Source organism: Oryx dammah, unplaced genomic scaffold, assembly GCF_014754425.2.
Source record: "Oryx dammah isolate SB20612 unplaced genomic scaffold, SCBI_Odam_1.1 HiC_scaffold_22, whole genome shotgun sequence".
Classification (NCBI taxonomy): Eukaryota; Metazoa; Chordata; class Mammalia; order Artiodactyla; family Bovidae; genus Oryx; species Oryx dammah.
Window position 1 is genome coordinate 20,075,233 of NW_024070206.1, and position 23,220 is coordinate 20,098,452.

At 43.6% G+C, this 23,220-nt stretch overlaps 1 protein-coding gene across 3 annotated transcripts in view; it reads left to right on the plus strand.

Annotated features, from left to right (window-relative positions):
- Positions 1-894: 894 nt before the first annotated feature.
- Positions 895-23,220, plus strand: part of PPP4R1 (protein phosphatase 4 regulatory subunit 1) — a 34,284-nt gene continuing 11,958 nt past the window's right edge. Inside the window, exons 1-10 of one of the 3 annotated variants that reach the window (XM_040264626.1) lie at positions 895-3,767; positions 5,128-5,263; positions 6,077-6,183; positions 10,083-10,225; positions 10,674-10,820; positions 13,384-13,491; positions 13,621-13,686; positions 14,335-14,493; positions 14,841-14,968; positions 21,553-22,064. In XM_040264626.1, coding sequence (XP_040120560.1) covers positions 5,205-5,263; positions 6,077-6,183; positions 10,083-10,225; positions 10,674-10,820; positions 13,384-13,491; positions 13,621-13,686; positions 14,335-14,493; positions 14,841-14,968; positions 21,553-22,064 — 1,429 coding nt within the window. In that variant the 5' untranslated portion in view covers positions 895-3,767; positions 5,128-5,204. Of the gene's footprint in view, positions 3,768-4,508; positions 5,264-6,076; positions 6,184-10,082; positions 10,226-10,673; positions 10,821-13,383; positions 13,492-13,620; positions 13,687-14,334; positions 14,494-14,840; positions 14,969-21,552; positions 22,065-23,220 lie in introns of those variants that run through there. The other 2 variants (XM_040264624.1, XM_040264625.1) reach the window with 2 other exon arrangements.

Genomic DNA, 23,220 nt, shown 5'->3' on the forward strand with positions numbered 1-23,220 from the left:
ACAGCGTCCTGCTTCCTGGTTGAGTGAGATGGGTGAAGACATTTAAAACTCAGGAAAACCGTGCTGAGGCTCTCTCAGAAACACGTGACTTGTAGGCTTGAAGGAATATTGATGTCCTAGCTTGACACTGTTAGGTGCGTGATAGATGTTATCTTTGTATGTCTGAAAGTCTTGACAGCAAACACGTGTTTGTGTGAGGAAACGCAGCCAAGTTACTGAATGACCTGCCCAAGTTCACAGGCAGAGTTCACGAGGAGCAGGACCTGAGGTCTGGACTCAGATTTGTTCTGTCCTTGTCCCATCACTCTCGCTGTAACCATGTAGGAACCTCTCATCTTTACATTTCAAATGGGTCCAGCTTTTAAATTTTTACATTTTAAGACGTCGTTTTCCTTGAATTTAAAACGGCTGGACGTTGGGGTATTGGTTCCTGTGGTTCTGGGTTTCTGCTGGTGCCCGAGCGGGGTCGGAGGGGACAGAGCCTTCCTGACCTGCAGGGGTGTCGACGGCCACCTGTGCTGTGTGGCCCCTTCGTTTCACACAAGGGGAGGGATTCACTTTTATAAGTAACAAGATGAAGGCCCTTGTCTTAGCATTTCTTTCTCTTGTTCCCCTTTCCTGGATGTTCTCTTTATTTACACTGTAACACATTTGATTCTGGTCTGATTTGAAGTAGAAGAATCTGTTGACTCTGACTTGAGGCAAGATGCACTAACCCTTAAGGACAGGGCTTCAGTTCATATCCCAGGTTTCTTTTCCCGTAAGGAATTCTGTTAAAAGTCACTAAGAAACACAAGTTTTTGTTGACATTGTATCATTTAACTTCTTCATGGAAGCTTTTATTTTATAATTAAATATTAAATTTTGAGAAATGACGGTTTCCTGCACAAGTGTAGGAATTCTGTCTCATGTTGACCATTCAGGTCATCTTCATTTTTCCTTTCCATGCTGGTCCCCTTTCAGCTACCCAGGATGGGTTTACACGGGAAGAGGAGCCTTGGGATTTGGGGAGTATAGATACAATTTGAAAAAACATTTCAGAATGATCGTTGTTTTCATTGCTTTTGAGTCATTTTGAAATTTCAAATGACATTAAAAGCCAACATGATTTTTTCACTTCATCAGCTGGATGAAGTTGGATGTTTAAAGCAGTGAGCGCTGTAAGGGGCTATTACTGTGTAATGTCCAAGAATCCAGAATCAAGTAAGTGATCCAGAAAGGAGGGGCAGCCTTGGAGCACGCAGGTCAGGTGATGAAAGATCCTCCTCCTCTCCCGAGATGCTCCTTGCCTGTTTTGTCTGATGATAAAATAGCCACGCTGGCTTTCTCGTGCTGTGTCATGTTTTATGTCTTTTTTTCTTAATCCTTTTCTTTTCAACCCATGGGTTGAAATTTGGACTTTAAAAATACATTTCTGATAGACAGATTATAGTTGAGTAACATCTGTAGTTTTTACCTTGTTGCTAGTTTGTGATTCTCTACCTTTTGACTTATAATGTTTAGTCTATTTATCAGTAATGTAATTATTGATCTGATTGCGTATTTCTCTTCATGTCTTGTTTTCTCTGTTGCTCCTTTTGTGAGTTTCTTTGGGGATATTAACTCATTATTTTTTAGCGTTCTATTTTAACTCCCAGTTGGCTTTCTAGCCATCGTTTGTTGCACGTTTCACATTGGAATTGGAAATATTGGTCGTGCAGTTGTGTCTGACTCTTTGCGACTCCGTGGACTGTAGCCCACTAAGCTCCTGTGTCCCTGGAATTCTTCAGGCAAGAATACTGGAGTGGGTAGCCATTCCCTTCTCCAGAGGATCTTCCTGACCCAGGGATTGAACCCAGGTTTCCTGCATTGGAGGCAGACTCTTACTGTCTGAGCCAGGGCTCCTCAGGATTGTAATTTGCATCGTTAATCTACCGTAATCTATTTAAATTAATGCACCGCTTTGCATAAGCTATCCACAGTCCTTGTAGCAGCATAGCTACATTCACGCTTTGTGTTCTCTTTTTTATCTAGGATGTTACTGACTGTACCATCATTTGTGCTGCAGGATTTCTCTTTTTTAGTGGTGAAAGCTTTATTGATTATTTGTGTGCTGCTTCTACTTGTCACCTGCGGCAGGCATTTGCAGGATGGCTAGGTAAAGACTTAAGTATGCAGTCTGAAGCCACAGTAATTAGATCATTGCTGCCTCCATAAAGAGGAGGTCCAGAGCCACTTGGTCCAGTCAGGAGTTGATGAGGAAGTCCTGACCCTGGAGAGGATGTTCAGGCAGGGGGCGTCCACCAGTGCTGGCAGGAGGCTGCAGCGCTGGGGAGCGTATGTCTGCCCCAGCGCCCTGCTGGGGCACAGCACTCCCTTCCATGTAGAGACGAACCTCAGCCACGATGCGAAGATAGACAGAAACCCAAGTGGAGGCAGAATATGGTTTGTTACCCTCTTGGCATTTCTCAAATATAGTTGTTCAACAATTTGTGTTTAAGCCTGTTGGGGGTGTTTATTAAAAACGATCGCTTCTGAGTCTCACTCCACACCTGCACAATCAGGGTCTGAATATGAGACGTGGGGGGGTCTGCCTTTTAGGGTGAGCGCTCCAGGCTTGTCCTAAACACAGCCGTGTGTGACTGTAACTGTTCTGGCACTCTTCCTGACAGCCCCTGCCTTTTTAGGGACCAGAACCTGCAGTGTTCATGTTTATCTTTAAGATTGACAGGTGTGCAACTGATGAAACAGTTTGGTCATAGTCATAGAATTCTAGAGCCTGCATAAAGGCACCTTCCAGGTCATGCCAGCCAACAATCCTAGAGGAGGAAACAGGCCAAATGATAGTGCCTGGGTGGTTTTACAACTGATTCATAACGCATGAGGTACTTTGCTGTAACTCGTAGATCAGAATAACCTGGTAAAATCTTTCTGTATGTGAGAAATGATTTTCATGTTAGGTGTTATTTTTAGTCCAGTTTGACAATTCTCTACCTTTTAATTGGGGGTGTTTAGAGTGTTTGCACTTACTGTGATTACTGATATGGTTTGATTTTCCTCTCATATTGCTATTTCCTGTTTGTCCCATGTATTTTTTCTTCCTTTCTTTCTCTTTTTCGTCTGAGTATTTTCTGTGATTCCATTTAATGGCCTTTATTGCCTTACTTGCTGTATGTTTCAGGTGGGGTTTTTTGGTGTTTAGTAGCTGCTGCAAAGTTTATAATTAGTGTGCTCCTCTGACTCATTACCGTCAGTCTTCATGTATATGTATACAATATACACTCTTTTTCTGCCTTTGTGCTGTTGTAATCTTATGTTTTGGGCTTCCCAGGTGGCTCAGTGGTAAAGAATCTGCCTGCCAGTGCTGCAGATGCAGGAGACCTGGGTTCAGCCCCTGGGTCAGGACGATCCCCTGAAGGAGGAAATGGCAACCCACTCCAGTATTCTTGCCTGGAAAATTCTATGGACAGAGGAACCTGGTGGGCTACAGTCCGTGGGGTCACAAAAGAGTCAGACATAACTTAGCAACTGAGTACACACAGTCGTGTATTTTACTTCTACACATATTATAAACTTCACAGTATATTTTTCTCTTCATTTTACAGTGCATAGTTTTGCCCTAAGCAATTATCTTTAAAGAGTGGTGGTGGTGGTGTTTTTTCAATAAGAAGAGGCGTTTGTGTTTGCCCACATATTCACCATTTCTGATAATCTTCATTCCTTTGTGTAGGTTCAGATTTCCATCTGGTGTAATTTTCTTTTTGGTTCAAGGACTTCCAGTATTTCTTGTAAGTTTGCTGCTACTGATGTCTGTCAGCTTTTATATGTCAGAAAAAGTCTTTGTTTCACCTTTACGTTCAGTTCAGTTCAGTCGCTCAGTCGTGTCCAACTCTTTGCAACCCCATGAACCGTACCACACCAGGCCTCCCTGTCCATCACCAACTCCTGGAGTTCACCCAAACGCATGTTCATCAAGTCGGCTATGCCATCCAGGCATCTCATCCTCTGTCGTCCCCTTCTCCTCCTGCCCCCAGTCCCTCCCAGCATCGGGGTCTTTTCAAATGAGTCAGCTCTTCGCATCAGGTAGCCAAAGTATTGGAGTTTCACCTTTAGCATCAGTCCTTCCAATGAACACCCAGGACTGATCTCCTTTAGGATGGACTGGTTGGATCTCCTTGCTGTCCAAGGGACTCTCAAGAGTCTTCTGCAACACCACAGTTCAAAAGCATCAATTCTTTGGCACTCAGCTTTCTTCACAGTCCAACTCTCACATCCATACATGACCACAGGAAAAACCATAGCCTTGACAGGACGGACCTTTGTTGGCAAAGTAACGTCTCTGCTTTTTAATATGCTGTGCTGTCATAAGTTGGTCATAAGTTTCTTTCCAAGGAGTAAGCGTCTTTTAATTTCCCGGCTGCAGTCACCATCTGCAGTGATTTTGGAGCCCAGAAAAATAAAGTCTGCCACTGTTTCCACTGTTTCCCCATCTATTTGCCATGAAGTGATGGGGCCGGATGCCATGATCTTCGTTTTCTGAATGTTGAGCTTTAAGCCAACTTTTTCACTCTCCTCTTTCACTTCCATCAAGAGGCTCTTTATGTTCAAGAGACATGAATTTCAAAGATACCTGAGCGACTTCGGTTCACTGGATCTGGAGGTATAGGTTGGCGCTTTCGCTTTCAGTCCCTTGCAGACCTGCTCTGCTGCCTCTGGCTTGTGTTCTTCCTGGCGAGAAGGCTGCTGTAATTCTCATCTTTGTTCTTCTCTGTATAGTGTGGGTTCTCTGGCTGCCTGGCAGGATTAACTCTGTCGGTGTCTGACCCTTCGTTTATTTACAGGTCGGCAGTGGTCTGGTTGGGTGTGTGGGCTCTCAGGCCTGTGGGGTCACCCTTTTCTGGTCTCTCTGTTAGTTGGTCACACGACGGAGCATCTGCGGCCTCTGACCCCTGTGCTTCTCGGGGCGGTTAGAATGCACCCATCGAAGGAGGAGAGGCAGCCCCTTGTCATCCGTGGCCTCCGCCCCAGCTCCTCCTGTGGCTGTTTGTCCTCCAGACGCAGCGAGGGGCGGGTTGACCTGTGCTGCCCGGGAGGCCCGGGCGCCTCTCCGTGCGCAGTATGTGAGGAGTGTTCTCATGTCTCTGATAGTTGGTGTGGATGACTGCAGCTCAGAGTCTGATGTGATTGTTGTACCTTCAGCCCTGGACTTTGTCTCACAAGATGACATGCTGACGCCACTGGGGAGACTGGACAAGTATGCTGCGAGTGAGAACGTTTTTAACAGGTACGTGCATGTGCTCTTCACTGGGGGAGGCGGGAGGGTGGCTTTCGTTGCTCGAATTTCAGTTCACAGAAGTACCCAGTTTAAACCAGGCATCACTGCCACAGGCAGTGAGAGTCACCCAGCTTCACTACTGGTCACAGCTGTGGCCGCCGTTACACTCGTTACTCCTCCATCCTGTAAGAAAACGCATTCTTTCTTGGCTTTTCGGCAAAAAACAACCAAAAACCGCACTACTTTGTTGCTGTTAAGCATCATTTTGCCGTTCATGTGCAGTGGCTACTGAGGAGTCTGTTATTCCTCCAGCAGGGGGCGGTGTGTCCCTGCCGTGGACCAGGTGGCTGGCTGTCGGGGGCGGGACCTGTGCTCACTCTCCCCGGTTGCACTGTTTCTCCACCTGCAGTCCCCAGACCACCTGGGAGATTCCCATTTTCTCTGGGAAATTGAAAAGTCTTTCTAGCATCTTCTGAGTGTAGATGTATGAAACTTGTTTAATCAAATATGTAAAGATAACATTTTATATATGAAAAATAATTATACTTTTTCCCTATCTATGATCATTGAAGGTATTAATAGTTACTTGAAACAAATTTTCAGTGACCTTAGAAATTTGTCAGATAAAGGTGAAACATTCTGGTAAATGTTCAGTCTCATCTTAATTAAAATAAAATCCATACCAGTATTTGTCACTTAGAAAATTGTCGCTTATAAAATGTGTTAAGAAAAACTTTCTAAATCCGTATGGATTCTGGCTTTTAAATTCTGAATACTAACTGTTGGGTGCCACTGACCGGGGAATAACCTTCTTCTGTGCAGACAGATGGTGGCCCGGAGTCTGCTGGACACGCTGAGGGAAGTGTGTGATGATGAGAGAGAGTGCGTTGCTGTTCTGGAAAGAATCAGCAGATTAGCTGATGACTCAGGTGTGTGTTTATGCAGAAGAATGTTTCTTTTATCAAATTTAACTTTCTGAAAACTAATGAAAAACTTAAGTGTAACATGAGGTTTCTTGGAAATATTTCCTAAGTAAACTGTCTAACCCATGAGTAACAAGAAAATAAAAAACCTGTTACTAAGATCCAGACATTTTATATACCAGGCCCATTTAGTTTGACTTTGGAAATTTTTCAGAAGAATCTAAGAACATTGTTTTGCGTCATGCACATTCATAATAACTATTTTATTACTGTAATAAAAACCAGACTTTTTTGAATAAGTAAAAAGGGATGAATGGGCTGTAAAACTTTTTTGACAAAAAATGCATTCTTACTTAAAAAATGTTAATCATTTTGTTGTAAAACTAAAGGTGTTTGTCTCTTAAAGTGCAAATAGGAGGAGAGTCTGCTTAAGAGGTAAACTTGTTTTGAGACTTAGAATACAGTTTACTACGTTTTTAAAAAATACTTGTCACTGAGGCAAAACATACATAAAATTTACCATTTTAACCTAATATTGCTTTGAGCATATTCCTATATTTGATTTTAGAAACAATTCAGAAATAAATGTTTTTCTTAAATCCATGATCTCTTTATTGAAATGGGTTATTTTTCCATTTCTATCAAACTTTCTGGCATGTCAGCATTCTCATCCTTTAGTTTTTAGATGAGCTCATTTTTTGGTGAGCGTCTCTTTTTTAAGGCAGAATTTGTATTTCTTCTGCCTGTTTACCAGCTGCACTGCTACTTTTAAATATGTGAAAGTGAAAGTGTTAGTTGCTCAGAAGCATCCGACCCTTTGCAACCCCATGGCCTGGAGCCCGCCAGGCTCTTCTGTTCATGGGATTTCACAGGCAAGAATACTGGAGTGGATAGCCATTCCCTTCTGTATGTGTTCTAAAATGTATCTCAAGTTGTTGAGTTCCTGATAAATATCTCTATTGACATTTGTACTGGATATGTGTAAACAGTACATACTCTGTGCCAGGTTCTAGACTGAATGTTAGAGCCATTACCAAGATGAGTAAGAATTCCTGTCATCAAATTAACAGTTGAGTGAGTGCAGCCGACATACTAACAGTAAGCCATAACAGGGAGGATCGGGGCTGGCTTCAGATAGCTGGTGGCATCTGAGCTGGGTCTGATGGCACAGAGGGGAGAGAAAAGGAGAGGTGTCGGGGCCTGGGGAGCTTAGGACACTGGCCCACTTGGTCAACAGTGGGTTTACTAGTCCTGCAGTTTAGAAAAACTAGGCTTAAGCGAGGGGGCTGAGGGCTAGATTGTAAAGATTTATACTGTTCTGGGCCTGAGAGTTCAAACCGCTTGTGATTTGAAACAGTAATGCAGAGAGCGTTGACTTGAGGAGAAACTGGGTTGGCAGGAAGGCCTGCTGGGCAGCTCCTCTGACTGTTAGGAGTCGTCTGGGAGCAGTGTTAGGGCTGGAGGGTTGTCAGAGCCACGCTGTCGCAGCCTCCTTGAGTTTGAGGATTCTAGTCTCTGTCAGATGTCAGGAAGTTTTGATCTTAATATTTTTAATGTTACGTTTCCTCTACCTCAGACTCCTAATTTTTTTTTTTAAGTTTTCTTTTGTCTAAGTAGATGTTTTATTGTTGATGTTGTTCAATGGCTCAGTCGTGTCTGGCTCTTTGCGACCCCAGAGACTGCAGCATGCCAGGCTTCCCTGTTCTTCACCATCTCCCAGAGCTTGCTCAAACTCATGTCTGTTGAGTCAGTGATGCCATCCAACCATTTCTTCCTCTGTCATCCCCTTCTCCTGCCCTCAATCTTTCCCAGCATCAGGGTCTTTTCTAATGACTCATTTCTTCGCATCAGGTGGCCAAAGTATTGAAGCTTCAGCATCAGTCCTTCCAGTGAATATTCAGGACTAATTTCCTTTAGGATGGACTGGTTGGATCTCCTTGCGGTCCAAGGGACTCTCAAGAGTCTTCTCCAACACCACAGTTCAAAAGCATCAATTCTTCAGCGCTCAGCTTTCTTTATAGTCCAGCTCTCACATCCATACATGACTACTGGAAAAACCATAGCTTTGACTATATGGACCTTTGTCGGCAAAATGTTTTATACATTTTATACGTGGTTTAAAATACAGAACTCCTGTTAGATACATCTTTTGTCCATAATGAAGTCTTTGTAAGGTGAAATTAGCTGGTCTTAGTTTGGGGGTTTTATTTGCCTTGAATTGCTTCACCTGAAGTTGAACAGTTCTGTGAGAAATGCTGGACTGGAAGAAACACAAGCTGGAATCAAGATTGCTGGGAGAAATATCAATAACCTCAATATCAATATCAATAACCTCAGATATGCAGATGACACCACCCTTACGGCAGAAAATGAAGAGGAACTAAAAAGCCTCTTGATGAAAGTAAAAGAGGAGAGTGAAAAAGTTGGATTAAAGGTCAACATTCAGAAAACGAAGATCATGGCGTCCGGTCCCATCACTTCATGGGAAATAGATGGGGAAACAGTGGAAACAGTGTCAGACTCTATTTTTTGGGGGCTCCAAAATCACTGCAGATGGTGACTGCAGCCATGAAATTAAAAGACGCTTACTCCTTGGAAGAAAGATTATGAGCAACCTAGATAATATATTCAAAAGCAGAGACATTACTTTGCCAACAAAGGTCCGTCTAGTCAAGGCTATGGTTTTTCCACTGGTCGTGTATGGATGTGAGAGTTGGACTGTGATGAAGGCTGAGCACCAAAGAATTGATGCTTTTGAACTGTGGTGTTGGAGAAGACTCTTGAGAGTCCCTTGCACTGCAAGGAGATCCAACCAGTCCATTCTGAAGGAGATCAACCCTGGGATTTCTTTGGAAGGAATGATGCTAAAGCTGAAACTCTAGTACTTTGGTCACCTCATGCAAAGAGTTGACTCATTGGAAAAGACTCTGATGCTGAGAGGGATTGAGAGCAGGAGGAAAAGGGGATGACAGAGGATGAGATGGCTGGATGGCATCACTGACTCGATGGACGCGAGTCTGAGTGAACTCCGGGAGTTGGTTATGAACAGGGAGGCCTGGCGTGCTGTGATTCATGGGGTCGCAAAGAGTCGGACACGACTGAGCGACTGAACTGAACTGAAGGGCTTCACACCTCAAGATTCAACTTTTTTTTTTTTGACCTTGCCCTACAGCTTACAAGATCTTATTTCCCTAATCAGGGATTGAACCCTCTGCAGTGGAAGTGGAGAGGTTAGTGGTCCTAACCTCTGGACCACCAGGAAAATCCCTTAAAATCTTGTCTTTTAGCGCTTTTGATCTTAAAAAAAAAAAAAAAAAAATTTGGATCTCTGATTCACCTAGAATTTATGTTTAGAGAGCAGTATAGGAATCTCACCTTTTTCCCTCATATAACCAGCTTGCTTTCTTACCGTTACTTGGGACAGTGGTCTTTTTGAAATCCGTCACATTTAAACTTGCCATATGCACTTGAGTCTTTTCAGATTTTTTTGTTGTTGTTATTTTCAATCTGTTGGTCTCCTTTAGCATTTGCTGACCCTCTATCGTCGTAGTTAAGTCTGACTACAAACCCTGCACTCACTGGCTGCATTCAGGTTAGGACCCAGTCCTGATAGCCTGTCCTGGGGGCTCTGAGAGAGCAGAGTTTGTGGGTGATGCCATGTACAGTTGACCTGAACTCAGGCGGACCGGTCCAGTCCTCACAGGGAGTGACCGCAGACTCCAGGCAGGCTCTGAAGACAGAATCTGGGAGGGGGTGACCTTGCCGTGACTGTGAAGAGCATTGCAGAGCAGAGTGCGTTCCCTGAGCACTCACGATGCCGGGAGGAGAGTCTGGGGCTCTCCTGACTTGCCCGCCTGGCGAGAACCCCGTTCGGGCATCCACTCACCTTCCTGTCGTTTCCGCAGAGCCGACCGTGAGGGCAGAGCTGATGGAGCAGGTGCCTCACATTGCCTTGTTCTGCCAAGAAAACCGGCCAGCAATCCCATACGCCTTTTCAAAGTACTTGCTGCCCATTGTGGTTCGATATCTCGCAGATCAGAATAACCAGGTAGGAGGGCCCTGTCCACGTTCCCACAGAAATGTGTGCCATCTGGTGGTCTGCTTAGAATGTTCCTTCCACTTAGACCTGGTCATTCAGTTTCTCAGAATGACAAAATGACATCTCAGAGGAGGTGGGGCAGAGTCTAGGAGATCGCCTTAGTGCTGCAGCAGACAACGCCAGTGGCTGCTGCTCACCTGCCACCCTTCCAGGTGGCCCCCAGAAGTTTGTCACTGGGAGACCTCTTTTCCAGGAGTGGCTCTTCTGTTCCTCTTGACCTGTTACGACACAGTCTGCTGAGTTCTGTCTTTGCAGAGCAGCCACCAGTTTTTATCTGCAAAGTTGTGCCAGTTGTGAACCTTTGGTTGGATGAGGAGTCTGCAGATTTGTGAACTTCATGCCTTAGGGTTTCATCATACTGTGCACGTGCCTTGTTAACGTGTTTGTTTTTTCCCAGGTAAGAAAAACGAGCCAGGCAGCTTTGCTGGCCCTGCTGGAGCAGGAGCTGATCGAGCGCTTTGATGTGGAGACCAAGGTGTGCCCCATCCTCGTGGAGCTGACAGCCCCAGACAGCAACGACGACGTGAAGACGGAGGCTGTGGCCGTAAGCAGAGCTCAGTTTTTCAGTTCAGGGAGATGAGCTAGTGTGTGACCGTAGGAGGTGATGTTAGACACAATGCCATATTATATGTGGTAGGGTGGGTACGTGTTGGGTATCAGAGTAGCCACAGGTCATAGAATTTGAAACATAAATGCTGGGTTCGGAGCGGACACAGGCTTTCGAGGGCAGAGGTGTCTTTCCTGGAGGGCTTGTGCTGCGTGGAGCTCCTGGGATGATGGTCCTTGCTAGGCTCAGAGAGGCCAGGATGCATGGCAAGAAAATAGTGAATCAGCTGTGAATTCATCTCATCAAAAGGAAAAAGTAAGGTGGCAAAGATAGCCAGGATCCTTTTAAAAACCGTGTATTGAATGAAGACGCATTTGAGCTCCTCGAGTTGCTGTTGAGCACTTTTCTAGGCACTGTGAGTGCGCAGTAAGAAAAGAGAGGGATGCTGCCTGTCGCTCCTGTCCTTGATGGCATGCTTTTTGCAGGGAGGAATATATGATACAAGTTACGATTACTAGAAAAACACACAGATTAAGTCTTCATGCACATAATAAAGTCAGATATGGTGAGTTCTCTGGTTTTGGGACATGGTTAGCAAATAGTTTGATTACTTGAGAGCCATTGCAAGTTGGGCTTAAATTACATGGATAGTGTGTTATCATTCACATCTGTGGTTCCTCAGTTTAGAAAGTGAGAATTCTTATAATAGAAAAGTGATCAATCCATCTGAAAACTAATTTAAATTATTTAGGTTGTGAGAATTTGCTATTTAAACCTAATACAATGGCATTTGTGTTGATATGAAAGAAAATTACACTAGAAATGATTTAATAGTGCTTCTGGATCTTGTGTAGGATGAATTGTATTATCTCTCTAGTGCCTTTCATTGGAAGTTCCATTATTTTATTTTTAGATACTTAGGTACCAGTTAATAATGAATTTAGATAGTTTTCAGTAATTGCATTTTTATTGGAGTGAAATTCACATAATATAGGATCAATCATGTTAAAGTTCACAATTGAGAAGCATTTAGTACATTCATGGTGTTGTATCACCTCTGTCAAGTTCCAAATCATAGATTTTTTTTTTTTTAATTTCTCAAACTTCTCAAGAAAAAGGAAATCGATTTTGGTGTAACTGTTGGTTTATATTGAGCAGAGTTTAACTTGCTGTGTTATAATTTTCGATGTGATTTACAAATAATAAAACATTGTAATTTTAACAAAAGGCTACACCCAGTGCTAGTGAGAAGCGTGTGATTCTCTCACAAATGGTTTGTGTTTATTCTGTTATGTTTTGCATTCCTTGTCTTCCCAGTTGTTTTGTTTTGGGAATAATTCATTCTAGGAATTTAATTATGCCAGATTGGTGATGCTGTGTATCTTTGGATCGTTAGCTTGGGCTTGGAGATGCCTGGAAACAGTCTGGAGTCAAGAAACCACGTTGCTTTAGGGGATGGGGGGTGTCAGTGCCCCCCCCCCCCCCCCGCCCCACTCTGAGGGTCGTGGGTCTGATAGGGATGGGCCAACCTGACAGTCTGTGGGCACAGAGATCTCGCCATTTGTTTAGGTCTTTCCCTCATCTCCTCAGTGTTTGGTAGTTTTCAATAGATCATATGTGTACTGTGTTAAATTTCATGTTTGTGTGCTTGTTTTTCATTATTGTGAATATTTGTATACATTTTCGGTTGTTCGTTGATAATTTATAGAAATACATTTTTTTTCATTTTGTCCTATGTCCTGCAAACCTTCTAAGCTCACTTGTTTGTTGCAGTGCTTCTTCGTAGGTTCCTTGCGATGTGGTCTGTAGACAGTCATGCACATATGGGTAGAGTCCCCTTTCTACCCAGTCAGTTGCCTGTCCTCCTAGTATTTGCCTGGGCCGGGGGTGGACGTAACATATAATGATGACAGACTGTCAGATTTCCTTATATTCTAACTCTGTGGGGAGGGTATTCAAATACGTTGAGCTGGTTTTCAAACTGTCCTCACTTTGCCTGGAATGGTGTTATGCAAATCCTGTGCATCTCAGGCCTCTGTCCATGCCTTCCTGGAGCCCTGGCTTTGCAGAGTAAGTGTGTGGTCTTCCCATTTGCGAGTTTCAGAGACAGTGGGTGCTTTGCACAGTGAGGACTGGCTGTGTGCAGGCTTTCCTTAGCAGTGCAGGTGCCCCGTGTCCAGACCCTTCTTGTGGATGGATAGTCTTGCCTTCGAGCAGTCACCATTTATTCTCTTATCAGGGAAATATAGGAGTTTTTTGTTTGTTTTTTTACTTTTATTAGGCAAAATGATTAATAAGGTTGAAACTATAGGTAAAAATGCAATTTTTAGGATTTTCTCTGGGTTTATTGTACCTTTAATAATCGTTGGGCTGATTCTGTTGGTAGTAGTTAATATCTGTTTTTCTGTTTTCAACTTGGACAAATAAGATGAATTCTTTTGTGATGTATAAGGACATCATGTCATATTTTATACTTCCTTAGGTTACATACTTTTAATAAATTGGCAGAAGTCTTAGTGTGAAGGTGCATTCAGTATGTCTGTGCTCTCATTTATTTTAGATAATGTGCAAAATGGCCCCCATGGTTGGCAAGGACATCACAGAGCGTTTGATCCTCCCTCGGTTCTGTGAGATGTGCTGTGACTGCAGAATGTTTCATGTTCGAAAGGTATTGTGCTGGTGGTGTTTAAGATACATGGTTCTTCTCGTGGTTACTGTATTGATCTGTGGGATTTTAAAGATTTTTTTTAAAGAACACTATGATATTTTGAAATGTCAATGATGCTTTCATTGTCAGGTCTGTGCCGCCAATTTTGGAGACATTTGCAGCGTTGTCGGCCAGCAAGCTACTGAGGAGATGTTGGTAAGGCCTGCAGACAGGAACCGAGGAGAAAGCAGTGCGTCACAGAGCGGCTCCTGAAATTTGAAATACATGCAGCGGCCGCCAAATTGTGTTAACATAGTTCCAGAAAGATAGTATGATGCTGAGAGTTTAAGTTTCTGTAATTTGGGTGTTTGTATTGCGTTGTGTTTAAGGACAGCTTGTTAAAAGTGTGGATGTGTTAAGAACCATCAATCCCTTTTTAACTCTCATTTCTATAAAATCAGTACTTATTTATTCAAATGAATCTTTCATTTTATTACAATCCTAGAATATTTTACTGACCAATTAGATGTACAGCAGGTGATTTTTAAATGGTTAGTTCATGGGATGGAAGGGCTTAATGTACAAGTTAATGTGCTCGAAGAGTTTTGGAAACCACCTATTATGCAGAGGGTCATTAAGTACAAACTCGAGCTGTATTTGTCAGGAGTGTCTTTGCTTTCCCACAGTCGGGAGTGGAATGAATTGGGTGTGATTTATTTAAAGCTACTAATTGCTAATATTAAATGAGTCTTCTAAATTTTGTTAAGCTAATGTTTTTAAATGCTGGGAAAGTGAGAAATGAAGTAAAAGTAACAACTGAAACCCGCATGTGTCTGCCTAACGATCGGGGCCCCTCTCGCCCAGCTGCCCAGGTTTTTCCAGCTCTGCTCGGACAACGTGTGGGGTGTCCGCAAGGCCTGCGCGGAGTGTTTCATGGCCGTTTCATGTGCCACGTGTCAAGAGATTCGACGGACTAAACTATCAGCACTCTTCATTAATTTGATCAGTGATCCTTCACGTTGGGTAGGGCTTTGTTTAATTATCATTTTTGTAAAACAGTGCATTTTACAGAAAATATTATTTTAATCCCATAATTTAAGAAATAATTTATCATTTAAGTTATGTTACTGCTGATAACTTTTGGGAGTAGACGATAGACTCTATATTAACTTTTTTTTTTTTAAACAGGACAAAATTTCTATTCCATGCAAATATTTTGTAGGGTCTCATATTTACATCCTCACGGTTTGGATATTCAAGCCAAGATTAAAAAGCTTAAAAGTAAAAAGGAGAAAATGATCGAGGGGGAATTGTAACTCCTAGCTAAGGATGGACTCAGAATCTACTCCTATCCTTTCTTCCCTCCACAGGTTCGGCAAGCAGCTTTCCAGTCTCTGGGACCTTTCATATCTACATTCGCTAATCCATCTAGCTCGGGCCAGTATTTTAAAGAAGAAAACAAAAGCTCAGAAGATACATCAGTAGAAGACAAAAATAGGTAAGATCTTTAAAAACTTTGCTTTCAAGTTTTACTGCTTGTGAGCAATTTTTTTATTTTCATTACTTTTATTATGTTCTTTGGGGAGAGTTTATTATTTCTCTTGATTATAAAAGTTGGCAAATATTTTTTATAGAATCTTATTTTAAACACATTTGTTAAACATCTCTTTGGTTAATTGTGTATTGAAATGAGAAGATGAAGATGCATGTAACACAGCTAGCTTGGTGCTAGGCACATAGAAAGCTGTCATAGATTCGATAACTTTTGAGTAAGTTTATTTAATAATTAATTTACCTAGTAAACCATCTGATAACACTTACAAAGAATATACAAAGTAATGGTTATACAATTTAAAGGGTTTGGTTTTTCAAGGAGTAAAACCTAATTTAGGTTATGTGTTACTCTAAAGTCAGTTTCTTACCATTATTTTCCTCTCTAGTCAATTTCCTTTTGGATCTTCCATTCTCTGTCTCAGAATAATGATTATGTCAGTAGTCATAATAATAATTATTATGGGGGGAATATTTTAATGATTAGCCCCAAGTTTGTGTACTTATTGGGGCTTCCCTTATAGCTCAGTCAGTAAAGAATCTGCCTGCATACAGGAGACCTGGGTTCAATTCCTGGGTTGGGAACATGCTCTGGAGAAGGAAATGGCAACCCACTCCAGTATTCTCACCTGGAGAATGCCGTAGACAAGGAGTCTGGTAGGCTACAGTCCATGGGATCACAAGACACATGACTTAGCCACTAAACTACACACCACCAGTGTACTTATTAACTGGAATATCAACTTTTAAGAGCATTTAATAAGACAAAAAACTAAGATCATGGCATCTGGTCTCATCACTTCATGGCAAATAAAAGGGAAAAAAGTGGAAACAGTGGCAGATTTTATTTTCTTGGGCTCTAAAATCACTGCAAATGGTGAGTGCAGGCTGAAATTAAAAGACGTTTGCTCCTTGGAAGAAAAGTTACGATAAAGTTAGACAGCATATTAAAAAGCAGAGACCGCCACTTCGCTGACAAAGGTCCATATAGTCAGATCTGTGGTTTTTCCAGTAGTCGTGTATGGATGTGAGAGTTGGACCCTAAAGAAGGCTGAGCACTGAACTGATGCTTTCAAGTGGTGGTGCTGGAGAAGACTCTTGAGAGTCCCTTGGACAGCAAGGAGAGCAAACCAGGCAATCTTAAAGGAAATAAACCCTGAATATTGATTGAAACAACTGATGCTGAAGCTGAAACTCCAGTACTTTGGCCACCTGATGTGAACAGCTGACTGATTAGAAAAGACCCTGATGCTGGGAAAGATTGAAGGCAAGAGAAGGGGACGACAGAGGATGAGACGGTTGGATGGCATCACCAACTCAATGGACATGAGTTTGAACAAACTCCGGGAGTTGGTGAAGGACAAGGAAGAGCCTGGCATGCTGCAGTCCATGGGGTCGGAGTCAGACATGACTTAGAGATTGAATGACAACAATAAGGCAACCAAATTTTAAAGCTTAAAGAGGACACCTCTGATTTTTACTTTAATTTTTTTTTTTTTTGCATTTAATTTTAAATTGAGTTTTAGTTTTTACGATTTAGTATATCCTTGGGGGAAAACAGCCCAGACCTAACTTAACTTGTGCACGAGAAACACACACAGATTCTGACAGGTGTGCCCTTGGGCCGAGTTCCCTGGGCACCCACCCCCCTTGTCACGATGCTAATGGACATTTTCTTCTGTAGGTCTTGGTTCTGTGGCATTTCCTCTCTTGATGTTGTGACTTGGCACTCCTTCCTTTCTTCTCTGCTGCCTTGTTCTACCTTTTTGCCCGTTCTCCTCCTGTCCTGCTAAATAGTCAAACAAACCCAAGGTACTGTTCTCTGTGAAGGAAGAAAAATCACCCTAAAGCTGTCTTCCTAGCAAGGAAAGTTAGTCACTTCTTTTGAAAACCGTTGCTGCAGGATGTTTTTCAGTGATGGTGGGCAGGGGTTCTCTACTCTTCACTGTTAACATCAGCGAGCTTTTCGCTAGTGGCACTAATTGTATGAAGACTGTTGCATAGCTTTTATTTATTTATGAATCTGGAAGGAGTCTAGGAAGTGGTAATGTAACAGAGAACTGTATAGGACAGGGGTGAGTAGACTTCCCATAAAAGACCTCCGGTAAATACTTCAAGTTTCTGTCAGAACTACTCACCCTTGCCTTTGCTGACGATCCGTGGTGTGTGGGCTCAACTGTGTTCCAATAAAACTTTATTGACAAAAACATTGGTGTGGCCAAACATGGCTGGTGATTTTGCTGGACTGCCTCTATAGGATCTTGTTGGAAGAGCTGTTTAAAGACTGTTGGTCATCTTTTGGCTAAAAACCTTAACTCCCCTTCCATTGTAATGAGGTCTGTCTTAGTGTCAAGTCAGTGCCATTGTAGCATTGGGCTTTCACTATATCTTTAGACTTTGTTGACTCATGTTAATGACGTTGGTGGAGGGAGGAGGCAGTTCCTGGCTGCGAAGAGTTCTGTTAGATATTGTAAAAGCCGTCATGTAGTTCCGTGTATTATTTATCTCAGAGCCATTAGCTGGATGGCCCACTCTTAAATACGTGTTGAGCTGCCTTAAATCTGGTTTTGCTTTTTAAGGTTTGTTGATTGGTTCATTTAGCAAAACTTAATTGAACACCTACTATGAACCAGTGACTATAGCCAGATACACAGGACTTGGTTCTTGTTCTCAGGGTCCTCTCAGTTTCCTAGAATTCAGGTTTCTCAAGCAGATGTCTTACAAAGCAAGTTTTTGTCAATATGTTTCCACTGCTGTTTATTTCATTTGTATTGTTTTACCTGATCCTGGAGATACTTAATATCACTTACTACTCTTTGAAGCATGTATTGGTTATAAACCTCTGACTATAAAATGCCAGGTTTCTCTCACTCACCCTGGATCAGGCTTCTTTGAAGGTGTTGAGAAAGGTGCTTCCAGAGTGGTTAAGTGTTGAGATTTGCACTGTTATCTGAAATGAGCACCCTGTCTTCCATTTAGCTAAACCAGCTATTAATATCACATTACTCTCTGCACACTGCCTTGTTTTGGGTCTCCCTCTTCCTGTCTGGGACGCCATCCTGTTCTGCCCACGCCTCATTTCACAGAGAGCTGTCTGGACGGACGACCTCAGTGTCTTGGAGGAAACCCAGAGCGTTTGCATCCTGTCTGTCTTGAGTGCTGGAGAACAAGCGCCGATGTGGGCCTGTCTCCTCATCCTGTGCTTGCACACGACATCCACAGACTGCAGGTCCCCTGCACGGTAGCCTGGGTTTATCTTGTGTTCTCACACCATCACCAGCCCTGGCATGCGCTCTGCACGTGATAAATCTCAAATGAGTTAATGTAAGAAAGTAATGGATTTTATCCCAAAAGCCTTAAGTAACTGAATCGTTTTTGCTAGTCTTTGTCAGTTTAGCATAAAGCTAACTTTGTGTAAGTAAAACTGATTGTTATTGGTTTAAATCTGGAAGTATTTCACTGATGTTGAGACTCCATTAAGTGAGCACATGGAGTCCGTGTCTGCTGCCGCCCAGCACGCCCATGCACTTCTGGGACCAGCGGTTCCCCGGTCACTTTCTTAGGCCAGGGTCTTGGCTCACCTGGACCCTAAGGATGTTAACTGTCAGCCATTGTAGATGCCAAGGGGACGTGGGTGCTGGTGGAGACGTATTCCTGGCTGACCCTCTGGCACCTCCAAGGAGTTGGGTGCTCTCCTCACTGTGCCAACCCCTCTCCTCCAGTGTGTTTGCATGTATGGCGGTGTTTTCTCGTATGGTGGTGTTTGCAAGACTAACTGTTTGGAAGGTCAGAATCCTGACCGTCTTCAGCAGCTTGATGGTGCACTGGTTATTACTCAGCTTCAGGAAAAAGCATATTTAGAGAATTTATATTTTTGACAGTTTGAAGCAACTGGTATTCATTCAGAATTTAATACTTTGCAGGATTTCATGTGAGGGAAGATGTTTTTCTCTCTCGAAAACCATGGCAGGAGTTTGAAGTCAGGACAGATTAGTAGTTTTTCATTAGCAGAGAGAGTGACTTGGCTGGTGACTCTGCTTTTCTTGCTGAGAATGTTAAAATTTAACTTTAATGCTGAGAGTAGGCAGTGATAAAGGAGCTTCAGGCCCTTGGAATAGTTTTCCAAACTAATTGGCTTTGAATAAGTTTCTGTTTGTGAATTTTTAATGGAAATTTATTAAGTTCTTCAGGTAACAGATGATGTCTGAAGTTTCGGTCATTTGCTCCCCACCCCCACCAAGCAATGTCCTGTTGCTTTGATTTTTTAAATTTAGTTTGCATAATATCAAAAAAGCTGTAAAAATACCACAGAGAATCCCATAAACCCTTCTTCTAGATTTCTTCAAATGTTAAGATTTTACCATAGTTGCTTTATTATTATTTTTCTGAGTTCTTTGAGATAAGTTTTAGACATGATATTCTTTCTTAAATATTTCACTGTGTATTTTCTCAAACTACACAGACATGAACACATAACCACAGTCTCATTACCACAATTGAAAGGTTAAAATAGATATAATACTGTCATCTAGAGATTTCATTCAAATATTACCAATTATCCCAATCATTTTTTAAAACAAAAGAAAAAATATCTTCAATAGAGAAGATGGTTGGAAAAACGTCATGCAGTTTATACGCACATGGAGGGTGTTTATTACACATGGGAGCACTGGCTTGGAGGACTGCTGGGGAGCTTCAGGGTGCTATAGGCCTCGCAGCCAGCCCCTCCCTTTCTGAACGGTGTGAACGTAGAGCCTGCAGCATGAGTGCAGGGTGAGAGCCGAGCTCTTGCACAGTTTGCATGTGGCCTAGTTGATGGTTTATCGGGATGGAGGAGAAACACCAGAATTTTAAATGCTGTCACTGTGTGGTCTGTTTTCAGATGACTTTTTAAAATGTTTGTATCTGTATCTAAAACAGCTTTGTAAAATAATCATGCTGTGTTTTCAGAAAATCGTTTCTGAAAACAGTGTAAAGATTCCTACAGGACAAAACCTAATCCGGGAATGGGGTGACCTCCCGAGACCACGCGTGTGGCCAGGGTATCACATGGATGATGCCGTCACCTGCCAGGGCGCAGGCTGGGGAGCCTCCTGTGTAATGCCTTTTATTGTGTATATTCAAGGGTCTGTGTTTCAGGGGAGCACCTTTAGCTTCCCCCCCCCCACTCACAGGACATGTGTCCATCCTCACCTCCCTGTCATGGTTGTTAGAAAGAGGTGTCTCGTCACCTGTCTCATCTGCCCGCCTGCGTTCTCAGCCTCCGTCTGTCCTCCCGAGAAAGACGTGGCTTTGCCAGCTATTCCATCAGCCTCCTGCATCTCCAGTTCTTCATCTCTTCTGGCCTTTCTCCCTGCGCCTCACGCACCCTTTTGTACAAGAGGAGTGCCACACCCTTGGTTACTCTGCACGCCTGGCGTGCAGACTTTCAGGCCCAGCCCACACTCATCCTCCTGAGTCCCCTCTGGTCTGGCTCCGGGTGTGACCACCCTCGCAGGGCGTCACCACCTGGAACTGTATGTAGATCCCAACTCGGCGCATGCAGACGGCAGCGTCTCCTCTCTGAGCAGATGCTGACTGCTTCTTCAGACACGACTCCTGTTGTTCTGCCTGAAGCCTTTCCTCCCAGCCCCGCCTCCCATGATCATGGGCGTGCTTCTGTACGCACTGCTTTGCCAGTGGTCACCTGCTCTGTTGCTGTTTGCCTCTAATTGCAACCTCAGGAGCAGGACCTGAGTCTCATTCACACACAGATCCTCAATACAGTGTCACCTCCTGGCTCCTAGTAGGTGCTCAGTACACGTTTGTTAAATGTAATTGAGTCAAATAAACTTTAGGGGATAAACTTAGCTTAGGTGATGGATGTAGTGAGCAGTGAGCTTTACGTTTAGTGGCTTGTACCATCTCTACCAATTAGGTCATGACTCCATTTGGGGGAAACATCTGGGAGTAGAGCTGAAAGTACAGAAGAAGTAGAGTTAACTATTTACACTTAAGTGGACTTGAATGTATTTTGTAAGAGAGTGAATGTTGCATGGAGGGGTTTGTTTCTTTTCAGTGTGGGCAAGGCGGTTTTACTTCTCAGCTTGTCGGTATGTCACTGGAACACAGTGACAATACCATAATCCTAAAAATCAGATAATTTAGAAGATATATTTAGCTTAAAATGCCCTATGGGAATTTATCTTCCTACTGTTCCTTTTTAGTTTCTTTATTATTGAAATTAGCATGGTATTTTATCATCACATCTTAAATATTATCTTCTCCAGCTAATACCTAGTAGTTTAATATCTAGACTTAACTGATGTTTGCTTCTCTGAACACAGGACACCTGACAGAAAAAGAAGCGTCATCAGTGATACACACAAACTACTGAATTTGTAATCTTTAATCTTTAACATTTAAAGTTAATATTTCTAAAATTAAAACCTTTAACATTTAGTTTTAACTGTAAATGTTTTAAGTAGTATCTTTATTTGGTTTTCTTCAGGAATTATCTTGATACTTTGACTCTCTTTTTCCCAAACGAAGCAGTGAAAGGACCAGGGGTGCAGATGCTCCAGAGGACATAGAGGCCAGGCCCACTGGGGGCGATTCCAGTGTCCACCTGGAAGAGGCGCTGGCGGACGGCGCTGAGACCCCGAGGCAGCCGCCGGGCGAACTGAGCGCTCCCGCGGAGAGCTCCTCACCTCACCGGTCGTCCCCAGAGCCTCCCCCAGACACGGCTGGCAGCGAGGAGGAGCAAGAGCCCTGCGCCTGCAGGTTAGCGTCCCAGCCAGAGGCGGGCACCGGTGCACAGGACTCAGCTCCCTTGGACCAGGAGCTGTACAACTCCTTCCACTTCTGGAGGACTCCTCTCCCTGAGATAGACCTGGATGTGGAGCTGGAGCAGGGCTCCGGGAGCGAGCCCGGCCCACAGGGGCTGGATGTGGAGCCCGAAGTGCCCGCCCCCGGCTCTGCCAGCATCACCATGGCCACCAGGAAGGAACTGGAGGAGATGATAGAAAACCTGGAGCCACACATTGACGACCCCGATGTGAAAGGTATGGGAGGGAGTCAGTTCTTTGTTCTGATGAAATGTTACTTTCTGAGTTTTTTCTGCCAGAAAGATTACATTTTAAAAATCGCTATCAACCATTGTCATCATGCATTCTTATTTTGAGCATGATTGGTGTGCATTTTAGGGAGTTAATTTTAGAAGAGCTTGTCATTGAGTGTAGCAGGTTCCAGTGTCCTGGTTCACAGATCACTCTGATGTGTTCACACACACTCACTGGTCTACAGGTTAAACCTTGAGTCCTGCCTCTGCTCGTCTGCCCTGGGTCTCAACAGACAGTGCTTTGTTTTACAGGAGGAGGGCTGTGTAGGAAGGCCCGTGACCGGTAAGCGGGGATGAGATGCCCGTCTTCTGTGGAGCAGGATGCGGTGCTCATTGGCAAGGGTCCCCCTGGCATCTTCGTGCCTCAGTTCGGCCCTTGTTCCCATTGGGTTACACGTGTGTTACCTGGGTTCTGCCATTGTAAAAGGCAGCCTTGAAGGTCGCTGTGTGTGACTCTGTAAAAACAGCAAGCTGCTCTCACATGGTGGAGTAGGGGTGTGGGGAGAGGGCCCAGGCCGCCCCATTCCGGGGGTGGGTGCCGGGGGTGGTTTACAGTCTGAGCGTGGGCATCTGACGCCGGTGACATCAGCATCATCAGGGTTCCTGACCACGCTAACCATCAGGGCAATCTGGAATGTCACCGTAAAACAGAAAGCAGTTTTGAAAAATCCCCAAACTGCAAGTCTTCAGACCTTCTGTGGACTTGTCTTTCCTTGTTTGTTGCAGAAGCTAAACTTGTAAACCGTTGGTAGCTCAGTGCTGGCAGATCCCTGCTTTTAAAGCAGACAGAGCCATACCTTCAGTGTCCTTCCAGACACACAAAATCCGGTTACATTGAACTTGGGAAGTGTCGTCAGTGGAGGGGAAGTCAGCAGTTGTCTTCGCTGGGCTTTAGCGTCTGTTGTTACTGTATGGTCACTGTCTGGAGGACGTACCTGGCGCATACAGGGTGCTCGGTAAGGGACGCTGGATGATTTAGTCGATAAATGACTGTATTCTCAAACGTCAGCATTGTGGACAGAAAGAATGGCGTGACACGTTTAAATTGTAGCAGGTTTAAGAGCTGAATTAGAGACATAATTAAATCGTAATACAGTATT